The sequence below is a fragment of the Octodon degus genome, unplaced genomic scaffold (assembly GCF_000260255.1).
Source record: "Octodon degus isolate 3935 unplaced genomic scaffold, OctDeg1.0 scaffold00065, whole genome shotgun sequence".
Taxonomy (NCBI): Eukaryota; Metazoa; Chordata; class Mammalia; order Rodentia; family Octodontidae; genus Octodon; species Octodon degus.
Window position 1 is genome coordinate 8458130 of NW_004524641.1, and position 18931 is coordinate 8477060.

The window sequence follows — 18931 nt, forward strand, 5'->3', positions numbered from 1 at the left end:
CTGAGCTATCTCCCCGGCCCCCTAATCCTTTTTTAAAAAATCCCTTTTCTTTGTGCTCCCCTCATCTCTTGACCCCCTTCTTATTTGAGAAACATCTATCTCCCCACTTCTTGTTGTCTTTTATTTTGCTCTTTACATTTTGGGTTTCTCATATATTAAAAACTATATCTATATATATCTATATATATGACATATAAAACTGTAAATTATACTTAAGCCTGCATGTCTAATTTATTCCACTTCATGGTCTCACAGTGTGTCCTTCCGCTTATGGAAAATGTCACATGTAAATTTATAGAAAATAGTATAGTTTTCCAGTTATAGCTGATCTTGCTTTGTGTATATAGCTGGCCTATTCTGAAACCATTCTTAGATGTTATATTTTAGCATATATAAATACCTAAGTATGCGTCCCTAAAAGAAATGACACTGAAAAACCATACCATTATCATTCCTAAAAAAATTGCTTATTATCATCAACTTCTATTCAGTGTTCAAATTTGCCCGATTGTTTTAGATTTCTGGAATAGCTTTCTGAAAAACAGAATCAGGCCAGATTTTTACACTGTATTTTTTGGTCTGTCTGTTAGATCTTTTAATACATTTTGCTTCCCACCAGGACAAAGGTCCTCCTTTCTCTATGGCAAGAATGTTGGTATTTAATGAAGGCTTCAACCTTAAGCATTCTGTCCCCCAAGGAGCTTACCTTGATTGCCAGAGATATGATTTGTCCAGGCTTATAAATATGTGTGCTCTTTGAATGTTCCCATGGTTACTTAGACCAAGAGAGCGAAGTATTTATTTAAAGAACAATATAAATTAATTATTCAACTTAATCTGCCCTGGGAGGTATTCTAGTTCCAGTTATTGAATTGTCTGGGGTTATTATTTTATTTCCAAGGTTTTTGATCATTTTGTGGGGGATATTGTTTTGGTAGCCCTAGTTTATTATGGTAGCTTTGGTTGATTTCAGTGTTTAATGAGACTCTTGTATCTGCATTGTCCAGGGTAGTTGACACAGGACTTGCTACAATGGATAGTGAAAATACGTATTTTTATTAAAAAAAAAACTTTTTTCTTTTTTTTGAAAATATGTTAAATAAAAAGGAAAATAAACATACAGAATTTTATTGAACCATTCTGTATAAGAAGGTCAGGCTTTAAAGAATTTTCATTGTAAAATCAAGTAGGAGATTCTATGTTTAGTGAATGTGACATATGTAGCTGAGAGCGTTAAGTAGAGGTAGATGCATAAGACTGCATTTTCATAAGACTAGTGCACATGTGCTGGAGTTTAGTAATATTGGAAAAGATTTTCATTACTAATTAAAATTTCTATTTTTGAAAATCGTATGGCTTAATAAAACTTTAAAAAGTCAGTGTGGTCATGTGTGCATGAAATTTTTTTTTTCAATAAAACATTTATAGTAGAGGGCTGGTGAGATACCTCCACAGACTAAGTGATTGCTTAGACACATGCAGGGACTGGGGTTCGATCCCCGGCACCACAGGCCATGCCAGCCCTGCTCCTGGGTGCGCTGAGCCGACCCCCGAGACCTTGAGTGGTGGCGCACGTCTGTAATCCCAGTGTGGCAGAGGCCAAAAACAGGAGGATTACTGCGAGTCCGAGCTGTGTAGTGAGACCCTGTACCAAATACATAATAATTATAGTAATAATAATATTTACAGTAGAAGGCACTTTCACTTTAGTTGATATAAGGTACTAAGCCAAGGTGAACTCCCCACTGTAATGTTGTAGCGGAGTTTGTGAGTCAGACCTGCTGTGCAGTCTTGCTCCCTATGCAGAGGCTCCTGCTGAAAGGGCACACATTCCTGGCTAAATTTGGCTTCTTGGGAGTAAGAGCAGTAGCGTTAAGGACAGGAGGAGCTTTAGCTTTATGCCCTCAGCTCTTACCTTGCTATGGATTGTTTTCTTCCGTTGTTTGCATAAGCCATTTTTTTCTATATGGGAAATGTTTTGTGTGATGTTTGTGCTTACTGAACTTCATGACAATGTCATTTGAGTTACTGAAATTGAGAAGATGTTAAGATAAGAAAATGTCAGTTCATTTCAGCTGGAACAAAGCCATGGAGGAAGAGTTTGGTTTGACTCATGTTACAGCCACGTGTTGGCTAAGCAGAGCGAGCTGCCGAGACCGGTCATGACTGACCTGGTGAGACGGGGAGTGCTGGAAGCCAACCCCTGGGAAACCTTAGTCTGGAGAGAGGACAGCGACTCCTTCGTGTTTGGGCAAAAGCCGAAAACTTCAATAAGCCAGGAGGGAACCTGGGATTCTCTGTGCAAGCATTTTATAATACTGGCTTCAATATACATATGTTTTACCACTTCCGACACTTGAGTGTCCAACGTTGGTTTGTCCCCACAGCAGAGCAGCTATTTTACTTACAGCTTTTTGCTGCAGAAGGAACTGAAAGAAGCCATGTGTGCCATTGTGTCCCCCAACCCCTGCCCCTGCCCTGAAGAGTGAAGCTAGGAAGGTCTGAGCTAAATCTTGGGCCCGTTTTATATTTTTACTTTGAGACAGGGTCTCACAAAGTTGCAAACTGGCCCCCAACTTGTGTTCCTCTTGACTCGCAAGTGGCTAGGCCTACCAGCCCGTACCACCTCAGCCAGCTGAAGTGTGTATTCTGTCCAGAAGTGCTCAGTGAGGTAAGGGCATGGGGCTTTAGAACTCATTTCTGACCCTGGGTTCAGTCCATGGTGTCGTTGTTTCTTAGCTACTTGATGACATGAGCTGGCTTACTGCTTTGCGTTCTCTGCCTCAGACATGTTTAATGTATTTAGTACAGAATCTACAAGGTCTCACTACACAGATTGGACTCGTAGTGATCCTCCTGTATTCAGCCTCCCAAGTGCTGGGATTACAGGCCTGTGCCACCACGCTCAGTTTCAACTTCTAAGTGTACCCCGTGGGCGGGGCCGGCACAGCGCGCCAAGGATTGAACTGTGGCTGCTGCGCTCTGCTTAAGAGGTGCTTTAGTCTGCTGAACTGTCTGGCTAGGCCTTAGCAGTTTTATGATGAATGAAAAGTAACATGAAAGATTTTATTTCCACAGATTTTGTGCTGGGCAAGTGTTTATAGATATACCGCTTCTGTTTGCGTATGGTTACTTGAAAAGAAAATCCTTGCCTTTGATTGATATACTGTATGAGTTTTTAAAGATAACTAATTTCTATTCATAACTTATCGGACCTTTCCTTTATAATCTTGACTATCTTTTGGAAATATAAAACTTTGAAGGAACTGCTTTTAAACTTACAGAATGTAAAACAGGTAATTTGTACCACTGAGACTTTTTTTTTGACCCATTCAAGCCATCGAATTTTATGTTAACTTTTTTCTTAGTAGAAATTTAGAATTGTGTGTAAACTCTTTGAAATACAGTTAATATAGTTAACCTGTAGTGCAGTTGCTTGCCTTCTAAGATCCCTTAAGGTTTTCTAGGTGGCATGATCGCGTCTGGAGCCAGAGAGACTTCAGGGGACTTGGGACATGCTATGTATGAAGCCCTGCTTTTACAGACAATAATGTTGATTAGATATTCGAGTTTACTCTCATATGATTCATTTTATTTCTTGCGCTCCAGGGCTGGTGAGATAGCTCAGTGAACGAAGCACCTGCTCAGGCAAGCATAGGGACTGGGGTTCAATGCCTGGCACCACATGCCGTGCCTGCCCTGCCCCCCGGTGTGCTGAGCTGGCCACCAAGACTGGGCATGGTGGTGCACACCTGTAATCCCAGCACTGGAGAGGCTGAGACAGGAGGATCACTATGAGTCTGAGCTGCATAGTGAGACCCTGTACCAAGTATTAAAAAAAGAAGAAAGTAACTTATTTCTTTAGCTTCAGATTGTTAGTTAAAGTTAATGAATTTTAAACGTTGCATGAAATATCAAAGTGGTCTGTGGTTTTTGCATTTCAAATACTGGATTTGGAAAAAAATTAATCTAGAATATAGATAACCTGTTTTTGTTCAGACACTGTTAGCTATCACTGTCCAGTGTCTTTCATGTGTCCTTGACTTCTTGCCCAAGAGGGATTTGCAGTGACTTAAGGGACATCTTTGAAATGGCAAATGATTAACTCTGCAGTTATTTTGAATGAGGATATTTTATTTAGTTATTCCATTTGCAATCATTTTGGTTCATCTTTTGAAATGAGAGGGACAAAATGGAAAAGATTATGAAAATTTTATATTAAATTTTTAAAATCTTGATATATTAAAGCTTTTGTATCATGTTAGTTTTGAGAATCCAAAACCTTGTTTTAAATTGCTTTTCATTATCTTTAGTATAAACATTCAGGTCTTTTTGTTTAGCAGAAAGAGAAGGTCTTGTCAGGTGTATTTGTATGCACCTGTAATCCCAGTACTTTGGGAGGCTGAGAAAGGATTCCCAGTTTGATCTCAGCCTGGGAAACTAAAAAATAAAATAATAAAAAGGAGGTGGGGCTGGAGAAGGGGAAAAGGCCTTAATGAGACCCTTAACTTTTTCTCTTTTCTTCCATTAGGCTATTTTTACTTTCAAAAAATATGTTTAAAAACATTACTATATTTAAAAATTATTATGTTGATATATTATTAATTATAATTGTTATTTTATGGAACTGAGTATTGAACTCAGGGCACTATACATTGTGCTATATCCTCAGGGCCTTTTAGAAATTTTTTTTTTTTTTTTTTTTTTTTTTTTTTTTTTTTTTGGTATTTTAGGGAAGGGTCTACAGGGTGTTCAGGGTCTCACTACTAGATTGGACTCATAATGATCTGCCTGTTTACAGCCTCCCAAGAGCTGGGATTACAGGCATGTGCCACCACGCCCAGTCTCAATTGCTTCTCAGTGTGCTCTGGGGGCAGGGCTGGCATGGCAGGCCTGGGGATCGAACCCCTGGCCCCTGAGCCTGCTTGCAGGTGCTTTAATCCGCTGAGCTATTTGGCTGACCCTAGAAATTCTTTTTTAAGTTTTATTCATTTTTTCTCAGTAAGTTGCCCAGTCTGGGATCCAACTTGTGATCTTCCTGTCTCAGCCTCCTGAGTAGCTGGAATTACAGATGTGTGCCACCTTCCCCGACTAAAAGCATGATTACCCAAACAGTTAAAAGAAGCATTTGCAGAGTGTATCCCTTAACTACACCCTAGTCCCAAAAGTTTTGGGGTGTTTTTGTGGTAGGGATTGAATCCAGGGTACTGAGAATGTGAGCAGGTGCTCTGCTGTTGAGTTACCCTCACCCCACGACAGGTTTTGAGGTTCCAGCTTTTCTCTGTTAACATGATACCTAAAATGTTTTAGCATTTTGGCTGTGGATAGATTTGTTTTAGTTCTAAACTCCCTCTTCCATTCTGTCTGTTCAGGCAACAGACTTACATTGCCAAGTAATTGTTTGTAATTTAATGAGTTAGTTAATTAACTGTCTCCTGTAGAAGTCAAGCACTGACTCCTAGTGGAAAAGAAGAATTACCCCCATAGCTATCTATTCTCTCTTTCAGTTAAAATCAAGTTAAAGTAGACTGGGAGAGTTGGAAAACACTGGCCAACTCCCTCAGGGTGAGTGGTTCTCTGGCCTCATTTATAACTTTGGATACCTGCAAAGCCTGTTTCACTTCATGTCAACAGAAGCATTTGTTTTCATTGTTGCTGCTGTGTCCTTGGTGGTTTTTGCCCAGGCGACTTTGTTTCCTGAGAATTTTAAAGCTAAGAATATTTGATGCTGGGGGTGCCTGTAATCTCAGCACTTGTGGGGTTTGAGGCAGGAGGGTCATCAGGGGTTTGAGACCAGGGCCAGCCAAATAGCTCAGTGGATTAAAGTGCCTGCAAGCAGGCTCAAGGGCCAGGGGTTCGATTCTGGGCCTGGCCCACCGGGTGCGCTGAGAGGGCAATTGAGACTGGGCATGGTGGCGCATACCTGTAATCCTAGCACTTAGGAGACTGTAAACAGGAGAATCACTACGAGTCCTATCTACTAGTGAGACCCTGAACATCCTATAGACCCTTTCCCTAAAATACAGGGGAATAAAAAAAAAAAAAAAGAGTTTGAGGCTGGCCTGGGTGACATAGTGAGTTCAAGGCCAAGCTGAACTACATAGTGAGACTGTCTCAAAAACAAAAAACAAAACAAAAAAAAAAAAAAGAAAGAAAGAGAGAGAGATTGAGACTGAAATTTTGGTGATTCTGTAGGTGCAGTCTAATTCCATCGTAAGTGGACGTTATGGGTTCTGCATAGGTGGTGGTTATACTGGTGATCAAATTCAGGTGATGGAGAATAAACACTATGGCAAAAGGAATGGGCAGTGAATTGCCAAAATGTTAAAAATAATAACTTTAAAATGTTTTCTTTATTCCCTCTCTTTGTTTGTCATGTGCTAATGAAAGCAGTCAGTACTCCAACAGCTGTGAAGGGAGTGCAAGGGGCACCATAACCCCATTATCTAGTGTCGTCTTCTTGTAGTTTGCTTTTAGGTTTTCATTCTTTATAATTTTTCACAGGAGCCAGATCCAGGATTCCTTGTCAAACGGAGCATTTTTATGGTTCATTATGGTGTGTATATGTACTGTATGTGTGTGCGTACAGCTAAATTGCTTTTTGAAAGGGATAAATTTGAAAAAGTGACACATTCACAATAGTATAAATAATGTGCCAATCATGACGAAAGAAATGGCTCAGCATTTTATACATACACGGTTGGGTATATATTTATATGTAGTAGCACACATGTATGTATATACATATATAAGGTGCTTATTATGCATAAAACATCTCTAGAAAGATACATATAAATGGGTTGCCTCTGGGCTGGGGAATTGAGTGGGTACAGAGGTTATAACATGATTTTTCACTACGTGTCTTTTGAATTTTCAATATTATGAATGCATTGCTAAAAAAGAATACATACAGCCCAGAGCTGTTAACAATGGTGCAGTGCCCTGATTTTCTCTTTCCACTGCCTTTGTCTGGACTAGGGTGAGAACCTCTTGCATGGATCTGGGCAGCAGCTGGGCTTGCTTTCCCTGCTCTGGTCATCTTCTTCTGCCCCTCCTGCCGGGTACATGCTGCCAGGGCTCGTATGGGTCAGATCACTTCTTTCCCTTCCCCCCAAGTGTTGTAGTGGTGTCCCATGGCTCCCAGAAGAAAGTTCAGACTGTTCTGTTTGACATTCAAAGCATTCCACTGTTTGGTCTCCAGCTGCCTTTTCACTTTTGCTTTCTGCTGCATATCTTTGTATGCAGCTTGAACGTTCCTTATCCAAAAAGTTCAAATCTGAAATGTTTTCAAAGTCAAAAGTTTTCAACTGCTGACATGTGGATGCAGGTAGAAAAATTCGCCATTGACCTCATATGATGGGTGCACTAAAAATATTATGTAAAATTGTGTAATTATGGTGTGTATATGCACTCTATGTGTGTGTGTATAGCTAAATTGCTTTTTGAAAGGACTGAATTTGAAAAAGTGACACAGGGCCAGCCAAATAGCTCAGCGGATTAAAGCACCTGCTTAGGCAGATGCAGCGGCCAGGTTTCAGTCCCAACTGTGCTGTGCCAGCCCTGCCTCTGGGGCACATGGAGGCTGTGATTGAAACTAGGGGTAGTGGCATGCGCCTGTAATCCCAGCTCTTTGGGAGTCTGAACACAGGCAGATCACTGTGAGTCTGATCTACATAGTGAGACCCTGTAGGCCCTTACTAAAAAATTAATAAAAAGAAAAGAAAAAAAAAAAAGAAAAAGCGACGTATTCACAATAGTATAAATAATGTGCCAATCATGAAAAAAGAAATGGCTCAGCATTTTATACCTACACCGTTGGGTATGTATTTATATGTAATAGCACACATGTATGTATATACATATATAAGGTGCTTATTTATGCATAAATATTACCTAAAATTACCATTGGAAGTTGGAGGTGGTGCACACCTGTAATCCCAGTACTCAAGTGACTGAGACAGGAAGATCATCACGAGTTTGAGGCCAGTCTGGATTACATAGCCCAAGGGTAGCCTGAACTTTAAAGCAATACCATATCTAAAAAAAATATCCTGGGCCAGGGAGATAGCTCAGTGGCTTAAGCGCCTGCCTGGTATGCATAAGGTCCTGATTTGATCCCCAGTACAAAAAAAAGAATAAAAAAAAAATAACCTTAATGAACTATGGCCATATATGTGCCAATTATCCAATCCTCCCCCAAATTCTGAAATCCAAAACATATCTGGACCTAGGCATTTTTTGTGACGGGACACTTAACTTAGTTTCTTTCTAATATGAAATACACAAATTTATTTATTTTCACAAATTTATTTTATAGTGGGCAGGGAGCCATTAGATTCCTGTAGTCTTCTCCACCTCTTAACTCTAACTGTTCCCTCCCCACAAAAAAAAAGAAAAAGAAAAAAAAAGTTTTCTTGTTGCTGTATTTGTTTACATTGAATTTCCTTTCAGTTAAAAAGTACCCCATCTTTATTTACAGTTGAAATTGGATTTTACGTTCTGTTTCCACCTGTTCTTAGAATAGTGCATTTCTCCCATAATGTATTTCCTGTGGTATACCATGTCTTATGCCTATTTATTTTTGATACTGGAGATTGGACTGAAGGCTTTTGCGTTGAGTTATATCTCTAGCACTTTTTTGTTTTGAGACCTAGCCCTGCTAAGTTGCCCAAACTGGCCTTACAGTTGTGATCCTCCTGCCCCAGCCTTTTAGAATGTTGGCAGTGTATCACCAATGTAGGACACCACACCCGGCTTCATATTCTTCATATTATTGGTTGACTTGTTAGTCTCTTTTGAGACAGGGTCTCTCTGTGCATTTCAGGTTGGCCTTGAACTTCCAGCAGTCTTCCTGCTGCCGGCCGTTGAGTGCTGGGATTACAGGCATGCACCACCATGCCTGGACGTTCAGTCTTTAAATTCTATTTTAGACTTTCTGAGTTGTAGTAATCTCCCTCCCTCTGTACTGTGTCTTTCTCTATTTCTGCCTCTCCTTCACTGGTGGTTTTGTGATCTTGGTAGAATGTGTCTAATTGTTATATGTTGGAGAAGAGGAAGGGAAGATGTAATTGACAGGGATTGGTAGAATCCATCCACTGTTGTTATTAATATCTTATAGTTTGCTTTTTCTTCTGTGCTTACATTCATATAGTTTTGAAACATTAAGGATAATTCTGTCTTCATCATATAGATGTGTGAACTATGGAGAAGCCTAGAGAAGCAGGGACTTGGCTAAGAACTCAGAATAAGTTAGCAATCAAGCCAAAATTTAACCCAACACCCCTTCAGGAATGGCTTTTATAGCTTTGTGGAGAGAGAATAACTCATTTTGGGGTGAGATTTGATATCATCTTTGATAGCATCAGTTACTAAAAAATGTGCATCCTGGCTTCTTAGGCATCTTGGTGTTTTTCAGAGGAAGACAAATAAAACGTTTCTGATTCAATTCTCTCCTGGTTGATAGAGTAGGTGGCTTGGTTTCACTCATTCTCACAGCATCTAAAATACTTAGCTAAAGAGCAAACCTGTTCTGTTCTGTTCTTCTCAATTTTATACCCCAGAATCAATTTCTGTAAACTTTTAACGATTTATTTTGGCATTTCCTTTTATTTTTCTAATTCTGCTATTTCTAGACCTCTTTTTTAAAAACAAAACTACTTTAGTAGTCGAGGACATAGCTTCTCTATGCTACTTCCTTCCTCATTTTTCTTGCCCTTCATTCTCCTTGGCATAGTATGCTTTTTATTAACTTAATATGTGGTATCTTCATTGTTATAATTGCCGATACTGTTTGTTTAAACCTAGCCCTGCATTATATTTCTTATTTTTGTACAACAAAATACTTTTTGTAGTTACACATTGTTAAAATTTTTATTTGCTCACTTATTTGTATACCTGCTACCAATTCACTAATATAACAGATCTTTATGCAGTGCCTACTATGTGCCAGGCATGTAATCTTTGGTGCTGGGATATGTTAGCAAACAAACCAGGCAAAGACTCTTTCCCTTGTGCACACTGTGGGAGACAGTACGATACATAAAATGGTATGCTAGGAAGGGATAAATGCCAAAGGAGCAGCAGAGAAGCAGAGCAGTGGCAGGTCGTTAGCAATTGAGGCACAGGCGTAGGTTTTAATATTAAACAGTGGTAATAGAGTGGAGTCCTCCTCAATAATTAGTGCCTTGGACAACATTCCCTTCCATTTTCCCTGGTGGCTTTGCTTCCTGGAGCTCCTGCCTGCTAGAGTCAGGATTACATGCTGAGCTGCCCTGAATCCCCTTGGACAACTCCCCAGGTTGCATGATTTGTTCCATGTCCACGTCTTCCTTTAACTTAGTTCCCTCCCTCTCTTCATTAAAACATTTTTCCTGTAGCTTCCAGAGAGAGGGTTTGTGTAAGCGGAAAGCATCGAGAGCATAGATGTCTTCAAGAACTTTTAACCTAACCATACCTCTGAAGAAGGTTTGGTTCAGTTCAGAAGTCTGAGTTGGAAAGAATTTCCCGCAGGATTTCCAAGGCCTTTACTCCATTATCTTTAAGCTTCTGGTGTTGCTGCTGAGGTGTGCAGTGTCCTTACGATTCATGATTCTTTTTGCATGTCACCTGAGTTTCCTTTCTTTTCCTTAGCTTGTTTCTTTTATTTTTAAATATTTATCTAGTGTGTGTGTGTGTGTGTGTGGCCAGCTCAGCCCACCAGGGGGCGGGGCTGGCTGGCATGTGGTGCTGGGGGATCAAACTGTGGTCCCTGTGCTTTGCCAAGCTTGTTCCAAGTAGGTGCTTTAGACCACTGAGCCATCTCTCCAGCCCATTTCTTTTATTTTAAATTAAGTTTATATAGTGGTACATTTTAGGTACACATAATGATCATATTCACTATAGGGAATTTGTACATGTACATGATATATCGTGATTCTTTTTTTCCGTTTCCCTCTTCTCCTTTCAACCCCTCTATAAAAGCTTTGTTTCCATTTTTTTCTTCTTTTCTTTTCTTTTTTGTTGTGTTGTTTTTTCTTTTCCCTTCCTTTCTTTCCACCTCTCCCCTCCATAATTCCCCTTCCCATTTGAACATTTTCTTCCCATTTCACAATATCTTATACATTTTGGTCCTTATTTCACTTTCAGTTTCTCATGCCAGAGAAACAATGTGGTGTCTACACATGTGTGTCCTATTTATTTCATCAAAAGAGTGTGGTCTCAAGGTGCATCCATTTACCTAGAAATGTGACCTGGTTTTTCTTCCAGAAAACTTTTAGGATTTTTCTCTTTATTCAGGGTTCTACAATTTTATGATGTTGGGCCAGGGCTTAATGGAGTTTTGTTTCAATTTTTTGTGCTTAACATTTAATGAACTCACTAAGCGCCTGCTTAGGCAAGCACAGGAACTGGAGTTCGATGCCTGGCACCACATGCCGCGCTGATACCACATGCCAGGCCGGCCCCACTCCCGGGCACGCTAAGCACTGACCTACTCCAGGCATGGTGGTGCACGCCTACAATCCCAGCACTGGGGAGGCTGAAAATAGGTGGATCAAGTCTGTCTGCGTCTAAGCTGCATAGTGAGACCCTATACCAAATACATTTAAAAAAAAAAATGAATGAACTCTTCTTAGGGAAGTTTTCTGATCTTACTGCTTTGTTGGTTGACAGAAGTAACTACATCGTCTGCATCTCAAGGGGGAGGGCTTTGGTTGCTAATGTTTGATCATGCCAGAGTATGTTGGATTTATTGAGTTTATTTAATAGGCAGCATATTATTATCTTAAAAATTATTGATAGAAGGTCGAATGTGGTATGGTGAAAGCCTGTAATCTCAACTCTTGGGAGGCTGAAGCAGGAGGATTGCTGTGAGTTCGAGGCCAGCTTGAATTGCATAGTGAAGTCCTCTCTCAAAAAAAATTCATTATATAAAATAGGATGTTTTAATTTGTTTTTTCATTCCAGCTACTAGAACTAGAAACAAATAGAAGGTCTTTAAAAAAGACAGAACAAACAAGTGGAAGGTCTTGTTTGTTTCTCATTCATTTTGCTTCTCAGTTTCACTGGCAGGTTTTACCTCTGTCTCCTCCCACTCAGGCCCAGGGCTTGAACCTACCTCCTCCCACTCTGTACACAGGAAGTCTCCAGGCATCTACTGCAGGCTGTTTTCTTACTTCCAGGCCCTTACCTCCCTTTCACTTTTCTTAGTCTTTCTGATATCTGTTATCTATCATTTAGTGTTTAATGAACTCACTAAGCGCCTGCTTAGGCAAGCACAGGGACTGGAGTTTGATGCCTGGCACTGCATGCCGCACCGGCACCGGTACCACTTGGTGCTGGCCCCAACCCCGAGTCCAGGCTTTTCTTGGTCTTTCTGATATCTGTTATCTATCAGTATTTGTATTTTTGAGATAAAAATATTCACATAACAAAACTATGTTCTCCATTGTAACCATTTAAATGTGTGTAACTCAGAACTCCAGTGGTGCAGTCAGTTAACGTGTGCTACTTATAAGTATACAACTCCCATTTTTTTATAGTACATTTAAAATGTTGTGTGACCATCAGCATTATTTAATTGTAGCACATTTTCTTCATCCCCAAAGAGAAACCCCATATCCATTAAACTTTTGGTTCCTATTTTCCCCTCCTGGCAAACAATTCTACTTTCTAATTCTGTGGATTTGCCTGTCATGGGCAGTTCATATAATGGGATCTTTTTTTTTCTTTCATAATTTTATTGCATATAATGGGATCTTATATGTGCCTTTTGTGCTTGTGTCTAGCTCATTTCACTTGGCATATTTGTAAGGTTTATCCATGTGAGAGGATGTATCATTGCACTGTGTTCTTACATCAGCCTCTTCAGATTTGATTGTTTACAGACAAAACTTTGACATTCCTTATTGCTACTTGAGTTTAATACTGGTCTCTTACCCTTTTCACAGAACATTTGGTGGCTACACAATAATATTAAATAATTTAATTTCATTGTAAAATTAATTTTAATGTTTCATATACACTGTTGGTTTATTTTTTAGTATGCGAGTACTGAGGTTGATGGGGAACATTATATGACTCCAGAAGACTTTGTGCAACGCTATCTTGGACTATACAATGATCCCAATAGTAACCCGAAGATCGTGCAGCTCTTGGCAGGAGTAGCTGATCAAACCAAGGATGGGTAAGGATCTTCATGTACTTTCTGAAAACTAATGCTATATATTACCACATTGAAAATTAAAAACCCTGGTTTTGGGAGATAGCTCAGTGGTCTAAGGGCCTGCCTGGCAATAACCTAAGTTCGAACCCTGATGCTGCATGGCATGCTGGCCCCAAAACCACGCCTGTAATCTCTGTGCTGGGGAGGCTAAGACAGGATAATCACTACGAGTCTGAGCTGCGTAAGACCCTATACCAAATAAATAAGTAAAAGACTTTAAAAAAGAAAACCCTAAATTTTACCTATGTGTGTCTACAACTTTAATATTAGTAAACCATATCTTTGAAGCTTGTAAACTAATGTTACTGGCATTGGCAACAGTACTTGTATTTCTTTCTTCTTGAAAAGAGTGACATGGGGAAAACTGTTTCATATTGAATAATTGTAACAGGATGGGTTCCAGAAAACTGTGTTCATTCACTCAATAAATACTGAAGGCCTGCTGTGTTTCAATGTGGCTCTTGATGCTAGACTATATCAGTGAATGAACTACTCAAATGTAATAAACAAAATAGAACAATAAATTATGGCATGTTAGGGGGTATATAAGTGCTATGATGAAAACTAAGACTATAGGAAGTCTTTATTTATTTATTTGGCAAACGTGTATTTGGCAAACATATTTGACAATGTTGGGCCTTACAAATGCAAACAAATAAAATGAATTTTCTGGCTTTCATAAGAAGCTCATAGCCTGGTGGGAAAGAAGACGCAAAGAAAGAAAAAGGTAGCCCTTCTATGATGGGGTAGATGTGTGGGAAAAGTATGGGAGGTCCCGAGAAAGCATGACTAACTCTGTTGAGTGGCCAGGACAGCATCATAGAAGAGGGGAGAGAGAGGAGTGAGATGTGTCAGAAGGACTTGTGGTAACTGGACAGTAGCGAGGAGAATCCTGGGAAAGGAAATAGGTGTGGCATGAGATGTGAGTCTGTGCTTGTGTGCTTGGCAGCAGCCAGGGGAGGTCTTCAGTTATTTGGTGTGGCTGTGTCATTGCTTTGTTGCTACTGAGTGGAGTTGGGACCTTTTATGTTGAACTTTGACAATTTCCTGTAGGCTTATAACTTCTAGTCTTGGAGGGCTTTTTTGTTTTGTTTTGTTTTTCTTTTTAATTTTGGTAATTTTATGGACAAAGAAGTAGCAATGAGATAGTTTCAAAACAGGTTAGTAGTACAGTTACAATAATTAATACATTGCAGATTGTTGTCTTTGTAGTAGTTGTTCCTTGGAGTGCCTCTGTGTGGAGGTAGTCACAGGAGTAATAAGTTGCATTTTCCTAGAGCAGTGGTGGTGGGCTGTTTGGAGACTGAATGCCGAACTGCAACCCAAAACCCACTTATTTATTGCAAAGTGACAGCATTGCAGTGAAATCTGAATACTGAGGTTTTAGTTCAGTCATAGATTAGCATCTTTTGTCTTAAGAGAAAAACATGATAGCACATGTGCCATAGGTTCCTCACCACTGTTCTAGAGTATCAATTCATTCAACACTGGGGAAAAGTCATTATTATTATTATTATTATTATTGTTATTATTTTATGTATTTGTTACAGGGTCTCACTACACAGCTTGGACTTGTAGTGGCCCTCCTGTTTTTAGCCTCCCCAGTGCTGGGATTATAGGCGTGTGGCACCACACTGGTCTCGGTGGCCCACTCAGCATGCCCTGGGAGTGGGGCCAGTGTGGCATGCTGGGGATCAAACGCCGGTCCCTGCACTTGCCTGAGCTATCACCCCAGCCCATTATTTTTATTGAAATTGTATACAGCTGTTACTTCCTTAAGTTTGTTTGCTTAGTTACTTTCTTGTGGCTGGGATACAGGCTGGGTCCACAGGGTGTTCAGGGTCTCAACTAGATCAGACTCCTAGTGATTCTCCTGTTTACAGCCTCCCAAGAGCTGGGATTACAGGCACACACCACCATGCCCAGTCTCAATTGCTATCTCAACATGCCCTGGGGATGGGGCCGGCAAGGCAGGCCCAGGGATCAAACCCCCAGCCCCTGCGCCTGCTTGCAGGCACTTTAATCCACTGAGCTATTTGGCTGGCCTGAGGAGAGGTTTTTTGAACTCACAGTTAGAGGCCCTAGTCAGTTGGCTCCAAAGCAGGATAGCATGGGAGAGGAGAGCTGCTCATGCGTGGTGACCAGGAGGCAGAGGGAAGAGGGGAGTGGGAGAGGGCAAGAAACCCTTCTAGGTTGTTTCCCAGAGGCCAGACCACCCCCCTCTCCTGACCTCAGTCACATTCCCAAAGCTCCGCCCGTGAGCGCTGAGGCTCTTGGAGGACATTGAGGTATAAACCATAACAGACTGTATTTCAAAGCGAATGCAATAATGTACACGAATTCTATAAAGAAAAAATTGGCTTGCAGTTTTCAGCTACATCCCCAAACCTCTAAGGGCCCAGGATCTTTATCGTACTTGTAGAGGTGCTAATGTGAAGAAACTATGCAGAAATGACTCTTTAAGAATTATTACCGGAGGCCTGCCCTTTAGCTCAGTTCTTTAAGTGGCTGCTTCAACGAAGCAGTCAGGCTCAGGTTGCTGTGGTTCGATCCCCACAACTCAAGCCAGCCAAACCTGCCCTGAAGGCATTTGGAGAAAAAAAAAAAAAAAGAATTATTACCATTACCCCAAATATCAGATTGATAGGTTGGAGCAGGAAATCCAGTTAGGTGACCCTTGTAATGGTGATCTCCCTGTTTATAGCCTCCCAAGAGATGGGATTACAGGCACATGCCACCATGCCTGGTCTCAATTGCCATCTCAGTGTGCCCTGGGGGTGGGGCCGGCACAGCAGGCCCCAGGATCAAACCCTGGCGCCTGCACTTGCTCGCAGGCACTTTAATCTGCTGAGCTATTTGGCTGGTCCTCTGTATTCATTTTTATTGTCCTTCAGAACCTAGAATAATATATGAAATGTATGACAAATGTTTGTCAAATAAGTATTTTATGAATTAGAAAGATTCTGAGTGGCAAGTGTTAGGAACATAGTACTTTTATCTATTCTCCAAAAATGTCAATCAGTTGCTAAGTCAATGGACATTCAGTCATAGAGTCTCAGTAGTAATTAGGCAGCAAGGCCTATGAGAACTAATTATATTTAATCAGAATTTCTTCTTCACAATGATTAAAGGTAACATGCATTTAGCTCTTTTAGAAATTTTCTTTCTTTTTTTTTTTTTTTTCAAGGTCTTTTAGAAATTTTCATAGTATGGATAGCTACTGAGAGCTGCTTTTAGAATATTTGTGTCTTTTCAAATACTTTCTTTTGTGGCCATGTGCTCTTGTCCATCTCAGGTGTGTATTTTCTCTAAAGCTTCATGTGGTTCTCTTAGACTGAGTTGCATTGTTAAAATAGGCTGTTTTTCTTATGGTCAAGTGGACTCAAGGACTTAAATTGCCAGAGTAGAGTAGATCAAAGACGTGTTTTATGTAGTGGAAGATGTAATAATAATGTTAAGTAACATTGACTTTAGAACCTGTTTTACTTTTTAAAAGACAAGTATATTCTTCTTCAAATTTTAATAACTTTTAAAATTTCCTCTGCTTTTCCTCTTTCAAGTCATGCAGAATGGTATTGGGTGGGAAATCTGGTTCATAGGTGATCATTTTTTCCTGTTGCTGGGACAAAATACCTACAATTCGAGGGAGGAAAGGTTTAACTTGGCTCACGGTTTCTGAGGATCTGGTCCTTGGGCAGGTGGCTCCAAGGCAAACTATTATGGCTTAATGGGGTGGTGGACCAAAGCTGCTCAGATTATAGTGACTGGGCAACACGGCAGGGGACCAGGGACCAGGCACTGGATGTAGACCTCCATGTCGCACTTCCATGGCTCACCCAGATGCACCCATAAATGTGCTTTTCTAATCTTCTACATAGTTCCCAAGCCAGTCAGGCTTAATGGTCACACAGAGTTGTCATAAAAATTATCAGTGAATGTATGGAGCATGTAAATTATTTGTAGAAGCAAAGAAAGGTGGATTTATTTTTCAAACACATGGATTCTTAGCCTCTTCCTTATGGATGATGTTTAGAAATTCCTGAAGTTCCTGAAATATAAGGCAAAATAAGTGGATATGTATTTTTATTTTTCTAGGGAAAAATCCCCAGAAAAAATGGATCTCATTTATGACTTTTAAAATGCTGAGTATCATTGTTAAAGGTTTTGTCATTTTAGGACCAAGCTTTCCTATATAGTCCAGGCTGACATTGAACTTACTTTGTAGCCCAGGACTTAAACTTGCAACAGTCCTCCTGTCTCAGCCTTTTCATTGCTGAGATTATGAGCATGCACCATCATGCTGGTTAAATATTTTTTTTAAAAATAAGTTTAATTCAGCAAAACTAAGTGCTTTGATAATGTTTGACTTATTCAAAAACATAAACTTTTCTCATTTAGTTAAGGAAAATGAGGCCCAGATGCTGATTGATTTTCCTAGTAACACAAATTTAATTCTCTTAATTTTAAGTCCATTCATCCTCTTACAATTTTTTTTTTCTCGGAAGTGGGGATTGAACTCAGACCCTTGCGCTTGCCAGGCAAGCACTTATTCTACTGAGCTATCTCCCTGGGCCCTCTTACGATAATTTTTAAAGTATTCCTTTTTCTCCTTTTTCTGCCTTTCCAGGGTAAGGATGAAAGATAAAAGTACTATAGTTCCAAAAACATACCATAGTTCAATTAGTACATTTTTTCTCTTGCCCCAAGAATGTCCCTTAGTTCTATTGAAGTTTTTGATGACGAGCCCTATAGGTGTATAACTTCAAGTGCTAACATATAACATTGCCTATAAATCACCTGAGATCAAGGGAAACCAAGAGAGGATGGGTTCAGCTAGTAAAGACACGTTTATTTGGCTAGGTATGTGGGAAAAAGTAGTTTAGAAGTGGTCGTACTATGCTTTTTGTGCTGCTGCTTTCTTTTCCTGTGTTCTAGCATATAAACTAGTCTTCTTCCCCATCTCCTGTTACCCAGTAGATGGTGAACTACGCAGAATGTTTTCATGCAGGTGCTTTGCTGTGGAAAGCCATGTCGCAGTAGCACTGTACAACCTAAAGAGCATGGTCGACTTTCTAAAAGTAAAAGTCCTTAGGCCAAGATATATTTGTGGGTTTGGGGCTTAAACTTTGAAGTTCTGCTTATACAATGAAAAGCAAAATGATTTTATGCATTAAATGCAGATCTCAGAATTTTAATGTATGATCTTATCTAAAATATGATCATTTAATGTATGATTATTTTAACGTATGATCTTATCTAAAACATTAAGACAATTGTTTGTTTGAAACTAACTTCTAGGATGATAGCTTCTATTTTTAGTCTGACTCAGAATTTCATCTGAAAGCTCTATTCACCTGTAATGTGGAAAACTAGTTTTGCTCTTTTGTTTTTCTAATGCAAGATTTCACGATGTAGTTGAAGCTGGCCTTGAAGTAACTTTGTAGCCCAGGCTGACCTTGAACTCTCAGCTACCCACGTGCTGGACCTGCCCAATCTCTTCTCCTTTTTAAAAAATAATAAATGTTTTCCTTTATGTACATATGCATGCAGCAAGAGATTTTTATACAGAAATGTTGGGTATTTTAAAAATCACGAAGTTAGACGGGGCATGGTGGCATGCACCTATAATCCCAGTGCTTAGGAAGCTGAAAATAGGAGGATCACTGAGTCTGATCTGTGTAGTGAGACCCCGTGGGCCCTATACTAAATGCTATATACTAAATGCTATAC

General features: G+C 39.9%; 1 protein-coding gene across 3 annotated transcripts in view; it reads left to right on the forward strand.

Moving 5' to 3' along the window:
• Positions 1-18931, forward strand: part of Slc25a12 (solute carrier family 25 member 12) — a 120163-nt gene that overhangs the window by 36965 nt on the left and 64267 nt on the right. For 2 of the 3 annotated variants that reach the window (XM_023719159.1, XM_023719160.1), the window contains exon 3: positions 13020-13162. The exons of the other annotated variant lie outside the window; for it this stretch is intronic. In XM_023719159.1, coding sequence (XP_023574927.1) covers positions 13020-13162 — 143 coding nt within the window. The remainder of the gene's footprint in view (positions 1-13019; positions 13163-18931) is intronic. 3 annotated transcript variants of the gene reach the window in all.